Source organism: Cebus imitator, unplaced genomic scaffold (genome assembly GCF_001604975.1).
Source record: "Cebus imitator isolate Cc_AM_T3 unplaced genomic scaffold, Cebus_imitator-1.0 Scaffold426, whole genome shotgun sequence".
In the NCBI taxonomy this organism is placed as follows: domain Eukaryota; kingdom Metazoa; phylum Chordata; class Mammalia; order Primates; family Cebidae; genus Cebus; species Cebus imitator.
This window is the reverse complement of record NW_016107741.1, coordinates 2,318,563-2,334,245: the sequence shown is the minus strand read 5'-3', so window position 1 is coordinate 2,334,245 and position 15,683 is coordinate 2,318,563. Positions and strand designations below refer to the sequence as shown.

Genomic DNA, 15,683 nt, shown 5'->3' with positions numbered 1-15,683 from the left:
AAAAAAAAAAAAAAAATACACACACACTTGTCAGGTATATTTACTAGCATTATATATGCTCTTTTCTTCAAAGGTACTTAAAACAGTTCCCCTACCCTTTGATTTAAGGATGTGAGGAAATGGGGGATAAGAATGGAAGGTTAATCAAACAAGACAGCATATGTTGAATGTGGGTATTTGCAGTATAACAAGAGAATCACAGTAGGACTGGGACTTAGTGAGAGAGGCAAGTGAGACACTTGCCTAGACACAGATATTAAGGGGATGCTGGGAAACTCAGCCGTCAAAATTGATTATATTGCCATGTAATATTCTTTTTTAAATCCAAGCTAATGCCAAAAATGTTTAATGAAGAAAATATCAAAAATTTAAAAATACTAGCCATGCTTAGTCATAGTAGAACCTGAAGCAAAAGGTAAAATATGTGCTGCTGCCTTAAACGGATGCAACTTATAAGTCATTTTTTATGATTTTTATTTTTTGAAACAGTGTCTCGCTCTGTTACCCAGGCTGGAGTGCAGTGGCCCCACCATGGTTCACTGCAGCCTCAACTGCCTGGGCTCAAGCAATCTTCTGTCTCAGCTCCCAAAGCAAGATTTTCAAAATCTACTTTGTTTGTCTTGGTTCCAACTGAGAGAATTGCTATGTTTGACAGTTTATCTGGACCAAGTGACAATATTAAATAAATTTTAATTAATTAACCTGGAATAAAATAATAAGGAAATTCTGTTAGGGCATCAATAAAACATTTAAATTTAATATAAATGTTATACATTCAAATGTATCTGCTTTTCAGTTTTTCAATATTTTTCAACTGCTTTGATGTTCTGGGCAAAAACTCATAGATAAAACCATGTATATAGAGGTGCACAGTTTTCTTTTGCCTGAGGCATCTCGGGTCCCTAAGTTCTGCATAAAGGATGCATTGCAGAACTGAGCATGATTAATGTGAAAATCTCCCATAAATCCAGAGCTCAGGAGAGCTCAGCAGAGCTCAGATCATCTGTGACACAGTAACTAGTTTCAATAACAGGTCTCGTAATTTTTAAGTATAGGCTTGGGAAAACATGTAAAGATTTGCTCTCATTCTATCAAGCCTCAGGGGCTTCCCAGAAATAGAATATTAATTAAATAAGACCAAGCAAAGTATCTTCCCTTCTATATTCTAGAAACAAGATCAAAATAGAACAAATTTAACTGCACTTGGAGAGAAGGCAGATATGGATGAACTAAACTCAGGTATATATATTTAAATTTCATTGTGGTAATTCTGTTAGTGGCCTTCACAAAGATTTTACTGAAAAAAATTAATTTAAAAAAATAGCAAAACTGGTGTCTAGTGTATCAGGACCATGGTTGAAGATCTGTACTAATCTGAAAAAAATAAAATTTCAGAACTGAAAAATAATTGTATTGTTTAGCAAGAAGTTTATCCTATTGAATGACAAATCTGCCTTCTTCATTCTGGGGAGCATTAGGCTTTCTTGTAATTTAAAGATATCTCATTTAACTTATTAAATAAATATGACATAGATCATTTCTTTTAATCTTTCAAAGCTCATCATTAAAAATACCTTCTTTCACAAATCTATGGAGTGTTACGTGATACATTATAATTTCTGATTTTCATTTATTAGGATTTTTCAAATCAGAAAGGGTTTCAGGAAATTTTCAGAGACAAGAAATCTCACTTTACCAGTACAGTATAACAGCAAAGAGTACTATTGAGTGGCAGTAGCTGTTGGCCTTAATACCCTGGAAATTATGAAGCATTAACTACCCCTGCCCCCTGCCCCAACACGCACACTCCATTCAAGAAAACCTTTCCAGCCAGTTTTAGAAAAAGCTTATATGGAATAGGGAATTCCATAATGAAAAATTCCAAAAAGTATGCATATGCCTTCTATGGAAAGGCATTCAAAATGGAGAGAAGGGAAAATGTATCACATCACCCCTTCCTTCCTCACACTTTTACTGTGATTCACAGCTTCTTTACAAATTTGCAGAATGTTAATTTGAAGACGTTTTTTATCAGGACCACTGTAAATAATGAAGACAACACTGTCTTATCTTCACCTGCCATAAATGTTCCATATGCCAGGGATATTAGGAGGGAATTACTAAGGACTAAAAATGAGGGGACAGATTTCACCAAAGCCTGTGCCCAGGGTGTTAGCTTCATCATCCACTGAGGAGTTTAGAGCCATGTCAGCTCCTCTTTGAAGTAGGGCACCTTTATCCCTAGCAATCTGCATAAGGGAGGCTTTGCAGAACTTACAGTGATTAATGTGAACATCCTTCATGATTCCAAAGCTGCTCCAGCAGTGGATTCCTTTCCGAATACCACTGATATAATCCAAGATGGATGATACGATCCTTTCAGTTCCAACAGACTGGAACTTGTCAGTCAAAAGATTAAGCCAAGGATAAACTGAACACACATTTGAAATGTCCACGGTTCTTCTTTCTGGGTAGTTCAGCAAAGTGCTGGGTGGGCCCCATCCGGTGATTGAACCGGAGTTTTCCATTTGTCCCCAGAACATGTTCTGTGCTTCCGGCTGCAGTGCAGGCCTGCCCACAGTACCCTGCCAGTATGTTTACGCCCTGACCCAGAGGGACCAGCTAAGGGTGAGAATATGTCTCGCTCTCCATGTCCATCCCTTGCTTGTCTGGTTAGCTGAGACTGGCCATGCATGCTGTGGATGGTCTTGGGGTTTGGGTGTCTAATGGGGAAACCCTCCATGCATGGAGGCAAACCCATGTAGACTGGTGACCTGTCAACCTAACCTCAATCCATGATGCTCCGCGACTGCAAAGAGAAGCCACCAGGCACTTTTGGATGCCAACTCATGTCAACTAGCAACTCATCCACTCGACATTCTGAACCTCAATCCATCAAACTCCAAGACATACAAAAAGAGGCCACTATGTGCTTTTAGACTATTCCTCATCTAGTGACTCACTGGTCAGAGTAAATATTTCATGTAAATAGATACACAAGTATTGTAAGTTTTTATTTGGAACCCTGAACTCAAAACTATCTTCTTAGAGTTGGATTATCCTAGAGTCAAATCTGAGAGAAAATATTGTGGTTGTTTATCTCATTTTTTGGGCGTAACTAAAGGATGGTATGGTATTCCAGATTTGACACTGAGTGTACTGTGGAAAATCACTAAAAGCCCTCCTCCTGGGCTCATTTCTCCATGAGTGTTCAGAAATTAGAGTGCTGCTAATTGGAACTGGTTCGTAGGAAGGAAATGCCCACTCAAGGAGCCCCCAGAACTGACACCCTTAGGGCACCCTGGTCCTGGCAGACAACCACTTCTCTGACAGTTGTAACCTGAAAGGTAGTTTTTCTTTCTTTTCTCACTTTCATCTCTAGGTTTCAGACTCAGAGAAATTTCTTTTCCTGTATACTTTTACCATCCACATTTCCACTGCACTACATCTGGATTTATTCACACCCTGTCCTCTTGCAGAATTTCTGGATTATAAAAATTTGTTTTTTGATTTGTGATTTTTATATGGAAAATCTTACAGAACTTTATACATTGTACCTGATTTATATAATTGACAAGCTGCTTTTACAATAGCTTCCATAAACTTAGAAATGTATCAGAAACTTTGGGTAGAATAGAAAGATTTAGACGTGGAAGATGGAAAATGGACAGACATAGGAAACATAGGTGTATAATGAAGGTATCCACAGTGACTGGATGCCCAGCCCCCATTGTAAGACAGATATGCTATGAAAGGCCCTAACAGTTCTGCTTCCAAGTTTCTGGAAATTTCTCCAGCCTCCAGCCTCCACTCAGCAATCCTATTCTGTCCCTCTGTTTGTGTCTTTACTTCCAATTGTATTTATTGCCTAAGTGGATGTATATGTATATGCATGTACATATAGCTGCATGTATGTGTATATGCAATATGTATGTGTACATGTCTAATATTTGTGTGCATGTATGTATACGTTTGTGTATGAATATGTACGTGTGTATATGTCTATGCTTGTATATATGTATTTATGTCTGCATATGTATGTGTATGTGGTGTGTATATATGTGTGTGGTGTGTATATATGTGTGTTGGGTATGTATATATGTGTATTTGCATATATGTTGATCCTGGATTTGCTTCTGACAGATATAAAACATAGAATGACACTAACTTTTTTTAAATCTACGAACTGCCTATGTTGTTATGAGAGTCCTGAGGAGTGAATAAAACTTTTTTTTTTAATCGGTGGCCTTTCATGTGGGAAGATAATTCTTCGACATAGGTCCTTAGGCAAATTTAGCTGCCACTTTCTGACCTCTACTAAGAAAACAAAATGATAGGGAAATATTTTAAACATTTTAAAAGGCCATTAACTCGTAAGTAAGAGCATTTTACTATTGATTTGTAATGATGTTGAATACCCTTTAGCGAATAAATTATAGAAGGGTCCCAACTCCAGCTGCCTCTGCTGCTAGAGAGCATGGTATTCAGTATTCAGTCAGCTCTTCATTTCCTTCACTCAATCCCAGACTCAGGTCAGGAGAAAGGAATGTTGTTAACAGTAGCTTAGTACCGTGCCTACCACATAATTAACCCTGTATAAATATTAACTTTTACTCTCCTCACAGGCCAAGGGGATATTTCACATAAGTATATTTCCCAAACTGCTTGCCATATGTACTTACACTGTGTCTCCTCCCATGGTTGGAATACACTGGGGGTTGGGGGGATTTTGAAAAGGTGACATCATCTCTCATTAGATGCTCCCTCTGTGTATGTCCCTAGCTGTGACCCCAGCCATCCCCAGGAGGTTCAAAGTCTGTGTCTACTGTGAGACACCTCATCTACCTCTGCCTCCAGGGATTTGCTTCAGCTACCTCCCGTGGTTCCTCCCCTGATGGAGGACCCAGCTGTGGTCACTCCAGTGGCGTTACTTAGGAGACCGAACCAAAAGAGCAGAGAACACTACGCTGGCCCTTCCTACACCCTTTCACCTCAACATGTTCTGATCCACAACAGGACTACATTACATTCAGTTGTCTGGATTCTGCTTAAGGCAGAGGAAGTCCAGGAATCAGCTGGGATGGGGACACTCTTCCTCCTTCTCCTAGCTGTGGCCTCAGCCACCCCAAGGTCAGGACCACCACATTCACTCCCAGGCCAGCCAATGCTGCAGTTTTGGCTAACATCTTTGGTTTCCTTCCTGATTTGACTCTTAGCAGACCTTTAGCCCACTGTCACATATGCAGAATGAGAAAGGAAAGTAATTTTTGGTTATTAGAGGTTCCCAAACATCCCCATGCATCAGAATCACCTGGAGGGCTTCTTTAAACAATTTGCTGGCCCCACCCTGAGTTTCCCTTTTAATATCCAGAGCTCGCTTCCAGGACTGTAACTCCACACTCAGAGGCAGCCCACATTTGGTTTACTGATTTGCAGTCGCCATCTTGAAATGCTTAATGCTTTTTAAGCATGGGGCCTCACATGTTCATTTTGCACTGGGTTCCACAAATGTTGTAGCCAGTCCTGTCAGTAGGTCCAGAATGGAGCTGGAGAATTGACATTCCCAACAAGTTCCCGAGTGAGACAGATGCTTCCACCCTGGGATGCACACTTCACAACCACTCAAAGAGATCTTGCAGACCTAAAGAATAGAGGAAAGGGACAAGGGACAGTGGCCCTCTGCCTCCTCCTCTCTCACCTCTACTTAATCAGATGCAGTCAGAGATATTAAAACAAAGGAACAAATGATGTGGCAACTTCAGTTAATTTTGTTATTGTTATTATTGTCTTTGTTTGATTTTGTGTCGTTTTCACCAACTAAATGCTTTCATGAGGCATACTGCCTTTTCAGCACCCCCCCCCCACAATATAGGTATGATTTCCCCTGCCTGTATATCAGTCCAAAAAATTTTTGAAACAGCTTGAAAAATATGTAAAGTGAAACAATATAAGTAATTAGAGATATTATAAGTAATTTGAAATGTTAGGGAAAGGAAAACAATATAAAGAGTGATAAGATGAAGTTGGGATGCAAAACTCACAAAGGTACCCCCAAGCTTCAAAACACCGACTCAACTGAAGCCTTAATTCTCTGAGCCTTTAGCCATCATAGGAGACAGAAATACATTATTTACTACATGATTCATGGCTCCTTAGGGTAAAAATAACCTACTCGTTCAGTAGCCCAGATGTCCCTAGTACCAAAACTTAAGGGATATTTCTTCCATCAAGTACCTTTATGCACATAACTCCTGGCTAAATCTTCAACTTATAACACTTTGTTGAATGTATTCTGTTCTACATGGGTTGTAACATGGATGAGCAAGACATAAGAGAATTATTGGGCTCTCTGTGAGCTAAAATATGACCTTTCCAAAACTTTCCTCCCAATATGAGCGGGGCAAAACATAAAACAAAGCATTGGTAGCACTGATTTTCTTTTGGTTTAGCTAATGAATTGACTCTCTAAGTATCCCATACAATAAGGCTTTGTGTACTATTATTGATGGAAAAATATGACATATATTTTTACTGAGTGGACACAAGACATTTTTATTAATGACTGGAAAAATGTCAACTAAACAGGGAAAACAAAATCATCCCAGTAATAAAATTTCTAGCCCTAATCAGAACAAAGAACACGGATTCTGAGCTCATGTTAGCTTCCAGTTCAACACATGTGATTTTTCTCATTTTCATAATAAACTTTCTTTAACCAGTGACAGCCCATGATAACAGACAAGTGTCTATTCATTTTCTTTGTGTTTTCTCAGCTAGAATGAGGAAGACTTTTTCCCCTTTAATTAGATTGGGTGGTTAAATAACTGCCCTCTCACCACTTTCCTGCAGAAATTGGTGGCCTAAAGATCTGGAAAATCATCCTCATGGCAGTCCTCTTGCTTCTTCCCATAAAATTATGTGATATGAGTTCAAATAGGAAGCAAGGAAGGGGCTTCTTTAATCCATGTCGGTAGTAAATGTCCTCAGCAAGAGTGCTCAAGACCCTGGCTGCCTCAGTTATGACTGTGGTGGTATCACAGATGCTGGGATGTTTTTTCCCCTGGATACTAACCCCTGCTGGGAACCTCAGATGGAGCTAGACCCCTGTGAATGCATTCCTCCAGTTTGCATGCACAAAGCCATTTGGTTAGGGAAGTATTGCTCAGGCATGTGTTTACCTTCTTTAAGTTTACAAAGGATTTGTTTTGAAAAATTAAGCCAAAAGAGAGCAAAAACTAGTAAAGAGAAGTGAAGTAAGGGAGAAGAGATACAGGTTCTGAAACTTTTAATCAATCTGTCATTGTTTCCCTTCAAGATGTTGTCAGGGCCACTGTTCTGAGGAGGGTAGAAAATAAAGATGTTTCCAGGTAAGACTTCCATGCTCTTTTCATTTCCTCAAGTTCTCATTTTTCCTGTTCCACATACATTTTCACTGTTATTTCTGTTTCTGTGACAACTCATGAACACAGGACTTTGATAATGGTATACTAATTAGCACATCATATCAGCTTATAAAAGCACTAGTATCTTGCAGAATCATTTTAGATGTATTTGAATAAAATGGAGTCTAGTGACTCCATTTTCATTCATTTGTTTTTGTCGCCACGTTATACGTGAAATACTTATTCCCACTGGTGGCATCATCATCTTCATCACATGAAGGATAGATTTACTTACACTAAGTATTTTGGGGGAAAAGAAAAGTTGTCCCTAAAGCCGCAATGAACTTCAAGCAAAGTGTCAACCATAGTTTTATAGGAAGGTGAAAGAGTTATCTACTAATGTATCCTTACCTAATAGATAGTGAGCATCAGACTTTCACTTAAAAATGGAAGCAGGAATGAGTCCCTGAGGCACTTAGCGATCCACATTGGCAAATGCAGGGCTCCTTGTCTGTTTCATTCCCACCCTGCCTTCGCCCATTGGCTTTTCCTGTTACTTCTGTTGGGTTTGACTGCCCTCTGCTGGTCATATCATTGAAACACTTTCACCTCATGGATGTAGATGTCTTGGAACATTGCTCCAACTGGTCTTTTTTTTTTTTTCAGCTCCTGTGTCCATGCATCCTCCTCCGTCATTTGTGTAACAGCCGTATTGTTTGATTCTGGTCACCACTTGTTAACACACTGACACATTTGTAATTGTCTCGTTGTGCCAGAAGCCCTGACATGCTGCAGTCAGAAGTTTCCTTTTCCGTGGGAGGGAGGCATTCATCTACAGACTCCAACAAGGCCTCCAGCGGCGACATCTCCCCTTATGACAACAACTCCCCAGTGCTGTCTGAGCGCTCCCTGCTGGCTATGCAAGAGGACGTGGCCCCAGGGGGCTCGGAGAAGCTTTACAAAGTGCCAAGGCAGTTTATGCTGGTGGGCCACTTGTCCTCATCAAAGTCAAGGGAAAGTTCTCCTGGACCAAGGCTTGGGAAAGGTAACTGGAGCCTGGCCAGCCGGCACTGGCCAAAACAAGTGACCCTCCTCTTGTTGCATGTGGCATGGTGTGGGGCTCCTCGGACCTTCTCTTCATCTCTCCCTTATTTGATGTTTCTGTAATGCAACCACCATTTATCGAGTACCTGCTGAATGCCTACTCTAGGAAGAGGAAGGTGTGGTGAGCCCAGTTGTTGGCTGGGTAGGTGGCCACAGGCCACGCTCCAATTCTCAGATATCTGGGAAATAAGCGCATGCCCAGAGGAGCCACTCCTATTCCCAGCTGACTCTTTTTCCCTCCAGCATCCTAGGAACTTTATGTGTACTGGGCTTGGGTTGCATATTTGCTAGTCTAATGCCACCCAATTACTGCTGTTGCTTTTCTAAAGAAAACAAGCTGAACCTACTATGTATCAAGACAACCTTCCAGAACCAAATAGTGTTAGTATCCAGTGACAAGAGCACTAGACTGGGAGTCACATATCTGCTCTGCCACTTTCAACCTGCGGGATCTCCAGTGAGCCATTGAGCTTCCCAGAGTCCCATTTCCTCCTGCCGTGAAAACTCAGAATGATAACAGTATTTAATTCATTGAGTTTAATGAACTAATCCATGTAAAGCCCTCAACGCAGCACTTCGAATGTCATACGCACTCGATAATACTTGCTGTGTAATCTTGTGTGCATTTCTTACCTGCTCCTTATGCTAGTTGCCTCGTCTGTAAAATGATCTCCTGGGAACCTCCTAGGAATGAAGTGAGATAACGCATGTGAACTGCTGAACACGTGGAGGCACCCAGTAGACGTCTGCTGCTATAAATCGTAATTATGATCCCATCACGGGATTGTAGTGAGGATTAAATGAGATGGTGAAAAAGTCTAATGTAGTGCCTTGCTCCATAAATATTGATGGATAAGCTAAGGGGATTTATGAATGAATGCATGCATGAAGAAATATGATGATACCAATAGCAAAGTATTCCTGAGGGTAGTACAGAAACTATGCTGTTCCTCTAGCTCTGTGTTAATGTGGTTAAGGCCTATAAAGCTGTTGCCACCCATCACCCTTCTATTCATTTCCTGTAACACGCAAACTTATTATTTTATGGTTCTGGAGGTGAGAAGTCTAAAATGGGTCCACAAGGCCTCTTTCCCTTCTGGACATTCTAGGGCATAATTGTTTCCTTGCCTTTTCCAGCTTCTAGTAGCTGCTGCATTCCTTGGCTCAAGGCCCCTTCCTCCATCTTTTAAGCCAACAATCTAGCAGCATCTTCTCTCCTGCCCCTCTCTTATGAGGACCCTTGTAATTATATTGGCCCCATCCAGATAATCCAGGAAAATCTCCCCATCTCAAGAACCATAATTTAATCACATCTGCAAAGTCCTTTTTGAAAATAACATCTTTGTAGATTTGTGAGATTATGACAGACATCTTTGCGGGGGGGCTTATTCTGTCTACCACAAGCATGATATACAAAGAGCTTTTTTTGTAAATCCCAAGTAGAATGAACATGCTGAAAGTTAGATCAGAACTGTATTCTGTTTTGTATGCAACACGACCTCGAATGCAATACTTTGCACAGAAGAGATGTTATTGAAATGTTCATCGATTTTTAATTTTCCTTTTGTGTTATATACCTTTTTATACACTTTTTTCCTAGATCTGTCAGAGGAACCTTTCAATATCTGGGGAACCTGGCATTCAACATTAAAAAGTGGATCCAAAGACCCAGGAATGACAGGTAAAGTATTAATTTTAAACTTTATTGCATTTACTTTTAAAATTATTTTGCAAAGTTTTGTTTACTATAATTTTATTATATGCCTGTCAAATATAATTTGGGAAGTGCTGAAAATAAGACGGGATGAAACGAACCTTAGGCTTTCCATCCAAATATGACAATCTTTGACTATATTTTATTCTATTTCCTTTGCAAAGGTTTTCATAGTTACAATCATTCTGTCTGTGCAACTTTGTATTATTTTCTAACTTCCATTTTCCAGTTATTCTCCATTTTCCTTTTTTTGAGAAAGAGTGTCACTCTGCTGCCCAGGCTGGAGTGCGGTGGCACGATCTCGGCTCACTGCAACCTCCACTTCCCGCTTTCAAGCGATTCTCCTGCCTCAGCCTCCCAAGTAGCTCGGACTACAGGCACCAACCACCACTCCCTGCTAATTTTTTTATTTTTAATAGAGATGGGGTTTCACCATATTGGCCAGGCTGGTCTCGAACTCCTAACCTTCTGATCCGCCCACCTCGGCCTCCCAAAGTGCTGGGATTACAGGCCTGAGCCACCGAGCCCGGCCTCTCCATTATTCTTTTTAAGGGCAAGGAATATTCCACAGAGTGCATATTCATAGTTTACAACCCAATACTAAGTCATTTGAAATTTTTTGTTATCATTGTAATAAGTTCCACTGTTAGGAGCCTCTTTTGTGTAATTATTTTTTCAAATTACTAATAGATTCACAAAATGTTAGAAAGCAAGTCAAAGGTTATAAATCCCAAACAGGAAAGTGGGTCAAATATAACAAGCCTTTCCAAGAATCTGGAGATACAGTCTCCTCCTGTTCTGTGTAGGATCCATTAGCTTGCATTCTGTAAACTGCGGATGGCAGGACATTTTCCACTGCTGTCTGCAAATCTCATCATATTACAAATTTGTGGGTTTTCACTTTTGCTGTGGGTTTTCATTTTTGCTAACTGAAAAAACAAAATTGCATTTATTTATTTGCATTTCTTTCTCACCAGTATTTTTCAGTGTTTCTATTAATTCACTGAATTTCCCCCCATTGAATTGTTACTTATATCATTTCCTATTTATGTATGCTAGAATTTTTTAAATTGATTCTTGTGAACCCTTTATATAATAAAGACGTTAACTCATTTTCCATATTGTTTACCACTTGCATTTTCTTTTTTACGTAATTTTATCACTGTCTCTTTTCTGTGAATTCTTTCATAATCTTTAGTTCAGCATTGGATACTCAGTGATCTCTATGCATTTCTTTTTAATGTTATTTCATTGTTTCAACGCTTAATTTTTTTAATCCATCTGGAATACGTCTCATGTATGGTATACAGTGTGTAAATTATTTGTTTGGTTGTTTTATATTTATATTCCCCTTATTGTTTTGCAGTATCTCCCATATTACATTTTAAAAGCACAGTGCATTTTTATTTATTATTAATTATTTTTTGAGGTGGAGTGTTGCTCTGTTGCCAGGCTGGAGTGCCCTGACACAATCTCAGCTCACTGCAATCTCCGCCTCCCAGGTTCAAGCGATTCTCCTGCCTCAGCCTCCTGAGTAGCTGAGACTACAGGCGCACAACACCACACCGAGCTAATGTTTGTATTTTTTGTAGAGACGGGGTTTCATCATGTTGGCCAGGATGGTCTCAATCTCTTGACCTCATGATCCACCCATCTCAGCCTCCCAAAGTGCTGTGATTACAGGCATGAGCCACCGTGCCCAGATGCACAGTACATTTTTAAATTTGATGGCCTCTAGTACCGATTCTTTTTCTAACTATATCTCGTATCCTGTGAAGAGCCTTACTCCCTTTTCCTTCTCCAGGTTCAGTTGTCACCTGTTTCAGCTATCATTTGTTTCTTTGTGAATACTCAGATCCCTCACTCCCCTGCCCCCAACATGGCCTTGTTCTTGTTCCTTGTCTGCTTTTTAAGAAGTGGGAGATAGAGCAGATTCATAGGAAAATGGTAGTCTGGGGACACATGCCCCAAGGACTCCTCCTTTGCCTTCAAAATGGACTGTCATTTCTTTCCCTCAGTTTCATAAAGAAAGCTGTATCCTTTAGGGAAAGCTAACTGCTATAACAACTCCAAAGTGTGAGTGGCTTAAGCTATTACAACTGGATTTCTCTCACTGTCCCAGTACAGTATAGATTGCAAGGGGGTGAGGAGGGGTGGGAGTGGGTAAGGGAGGGAGTGCTGTCTTCCACAGTCACTCAGGGGCCCAGCCTAGGCTCTAACATCTTCAGAGCCCTGAGGAGTCCTCCAAGACTTCACGCTTGGCTGGTAGTTAAGGGAGGCGGGAAAGCAAAGAACAGCGGGAAGGCATTTGTTTCGTTTTATTATTAGTTCAGGCCTAGAAATGGCTCATGTCACATCTGTCCATATTTGTTGCCTAGACCTCATTTCTGTGGCCCACCTCACTGCCAGAGAGGCTGGGAAATTCCATGTAGGAAGTAAAGGGGAATGCCTGGGTGAGCACCAAGTGTGTCTTTTCCACACTGACGATGGGAGAATATGCACAGTGGCTGGCCTGTCTTCTGGCACAGAACGGGGTACTTGAGATTCAAGTCACTTCATTGATGTGATAGAAACATGAAAACAAAATTCGTATCTCTCCTGGATTACAGAATGCATTGAAAAGGAGGGAATGCTTCTTTCACCTTCTGGATTCTGAAAAGTTTTCCCAGCCATGTAGAGGGGCCCTTTCCTGAAACACGAATTGGTGGTAAAACCAATTATTAATCTAGTTTGACATCCCAGCTAACCTGTCAAAGTCTAGGCATACGAATTGAGCATTTGTTTTGCTGGGAAGGTCCTTTTCTTTAGGCAGCAGCAGCTAAGATCATACTGTGCAGTTTCAGTTTTAGAAGTCCACTGGGACTTCTTAGAAGTGAGAACGAAATAACAGGATTTGAATCTCCAAGAAGGATTCTACAAACTCATTCCACTTCTTGGCTTTCCCTCTGGCTACCAGGTTCCTCTGGAGACATTTTTGAAAGCAGCTCCCTAAAAGCGGGGCCCTGCTCCCTTTCTCAAGGGAACCTGTCCCCGAATTGGCCTCGGTGGCAGGGGAGCCCCGCAGAGCTGGACAGCGGCACGAAGGTGGCTCAGAGGACTCAGCCCGCGGCCTCCGCGACAGAGGGCAGGGCCCACACTGCGGTGCCGCGTGCCTACAGTACGCCCCACGTCCAGGGTGACAGTGGGAAAGCCGAGAGGCCCATGGCCACATCTGAGCAGTACTTGATCCTGAGCAGCGCCCACGACCTCAGCGAGAGCGAGCTGGACTTGGCCGGGCTGCAGAGCCAGGCCACATCGACGTGCCAGAGACCCCGTGGGAGCACGAGGGATGACAAACGGCCCCCGCCTCCATACCCAGGCCCCGGGAAGACCGCAGCAGCAGCGGCGGCCTGGATCCAGGGGCCCCGGGAAGGCGCAGGGACAGCCGCGGACCAGGGAGGGCAAGAGGCCGAGCGAGAGCAGCAGGCCGCACAGAAAAAACTGAGCAGTGTCAACTCCCTGCCAACGGGCAACCAGGACAGTCCGCACCTGGGGGACGCTGGCTGGCTCGACTGGCAGAGAGAGCGCTGGCAGATCTGGGAGCTCCTGTCTGCTGACAACCCCGATGCCCTACCTGAGACGCTGGTCTGAGCCCACACCAGCCGAGCCCCTCCTGCCCCGTGCCCTCCCCCCGCCCTCCAGCCCAGGGGAAAACGTGGGTGGTGGCCACTGGTACACTTAGTGTTCTTCTTTCACACTTCCCAAAAGCAACACGAGAAATCCAGTTCACCCACAGAGGTAGAGCACTCACGCCCCTGCCATTGAGAATAAGGTTCCATTGCATAGCCAGCCTTAGGAAAAACAAACAGAACCCAAACCGAATGGCAATGTCCAATATAAAAACGTCCCTCTTGGCTCTATAATAAGATACAACTCTTGCTTTCGTATAGCCTAACTGTATTTATGTGTCTTCAGTTTTGACTATTGTATATTCTGTAACAGATTATGTATGATAATCATATATGATATATTCACAAAGAGAAAACAAAAGGAACATTTTTTTAAAAATCACTTCACTTATTTTAAGCAATGAAATATACTAAACAATGAGATTCTATAGAATGTTCTAGAATATGCACAAGCGGGTTTCTGTGCTTTTGCCATAGCTTTATAACTGGGGATAACCCTTCCTTCAATACCTAACAAAAACACTAACAAGACGAAATACAAGAAGAAAAATCACTGAATGCTTTTTGATATTGAATACGTTTTACGGAAAAATGTTAACTCTGATAGATTACGAAATATATTTTTAGAACTTGTTTAGAAATGACTCAGCCAGACAAGAAAAAGGCAGTGCCTCACAAAGAAATTAAGAAGTTGTCTGTCCCACTTTACGTCAAATTCAGTTTTATATAGGCCCTATATAATAGATATTTATAAAGTATAATTTTTATGTATTTTTCAAAACTACAAACTGGAATCTAACTAACTATAAAGTGTTTAAGAATCTAAATAGAATATTCAAATTATAGAACATGTTTTTCCCTTTGCCCCATAATCATTATTTGCCAAATTACACGCAATTCTTTAAAAACTAAATCACATTTGGAAAAAAAGCCTACAGCTTTGTACTTACATTGTGCCAAAGGCTGAGGAAATGTTTTCTTTCTTAATTTTATGTGTATTGTAAAATGTTCCTACCGTCGTACTTAAGTAGTAAGTTTGAAGTTTTTCAATTGCATAACTGTTTTTGACCAGCAGATGGCGATTCGCTTCAGTATTTTACGCGATTTTTTTCACTTCTGAAGGGAAAGTGTATTATAGAAAAAGATTTTTTTTTTTTTTTTTACATATAAAACATGCTACTCTTAATTTTCATGTTGGTGATGAAATTTCCAGTGGTGTTTCTTAAGGTTCTATCTTGTGCCATGATGAATAAAAAGTTAAGCAAAGGCTTTGCTCCCTGACTTTGAATCTCTTGAATGAATTTGCACCGCATTTCAGACATATACTTCACTATCCACAAGTCCAAGCATAATAAATCATGGCAATTCTATGCATATACATGTATAGCAAAAAATCTGGTTTAAAAATATCAGCTGGTTTTGGGACATCAACTCAGTGGCACCAAAGCATTTAGAAATTTATAATAATTTGTGGTAAGTAAAGGCTGATTTCCTCGACTGTTGAAGAGGTGGTTTCCTACAGGACTGAAACTCAGGTTTTCTGAGTTTCCTGAACTGTGTCCAGCAAGTGTTGCCTAACACAATTCCTGTAAGTTACATCTGCTCTATAGGCCTTAGATGCCTAATTTGATTCAGGACCAAAATAATAAAATCTAGAAGTAGCATGTGATGTTTCTTATTTGGGGAATGGTTGATATAGCTTCAGGCTCTGCCATCAGGTCCAGTACTACCACCTCTGGCTGTGAGTCAGGGGGGATTTGCCTGCAGACCTCTGGTTCTTCCTGACTGCCCACACTCAGCCAAAAGTTGTCAACA

At 41.1% G+C, this 15,683-nt stretch overlaps 1 protein-coding gene across 1 annotated transcript in view; it reads left to right on the top strand.

Annotated features, from left to right (window-relative positions):
- Positions 1–15,135, top strand: part of ARHGAP6 (Rho GTPase activating protein 6) — a 125,213-nt gene extending 110,078 nt beyond the window's left edge. Inside the window, exons 11-13 of the mRNA XM_037731851.1 lie at positions 8,159–8,427; positions 10,087–10,167; positions 13,157–15,135. Coding sequence (XP_037587779.1) covers positions 8,159–8,427; positions 10,087–10,167; positions 13,157–13,830 — 1,024 coding nt within the window. The 3' untranslated portion in view covers positions 13,831–15,135. The remainder of the gene's footprint in view (positions 1–8,158; positions 8,428–10,086; positions 10,168–13,156) is intronic.
- The last annotated feature ends 548 nt before the right edge of the window (positions 15,136–15,683 follow it).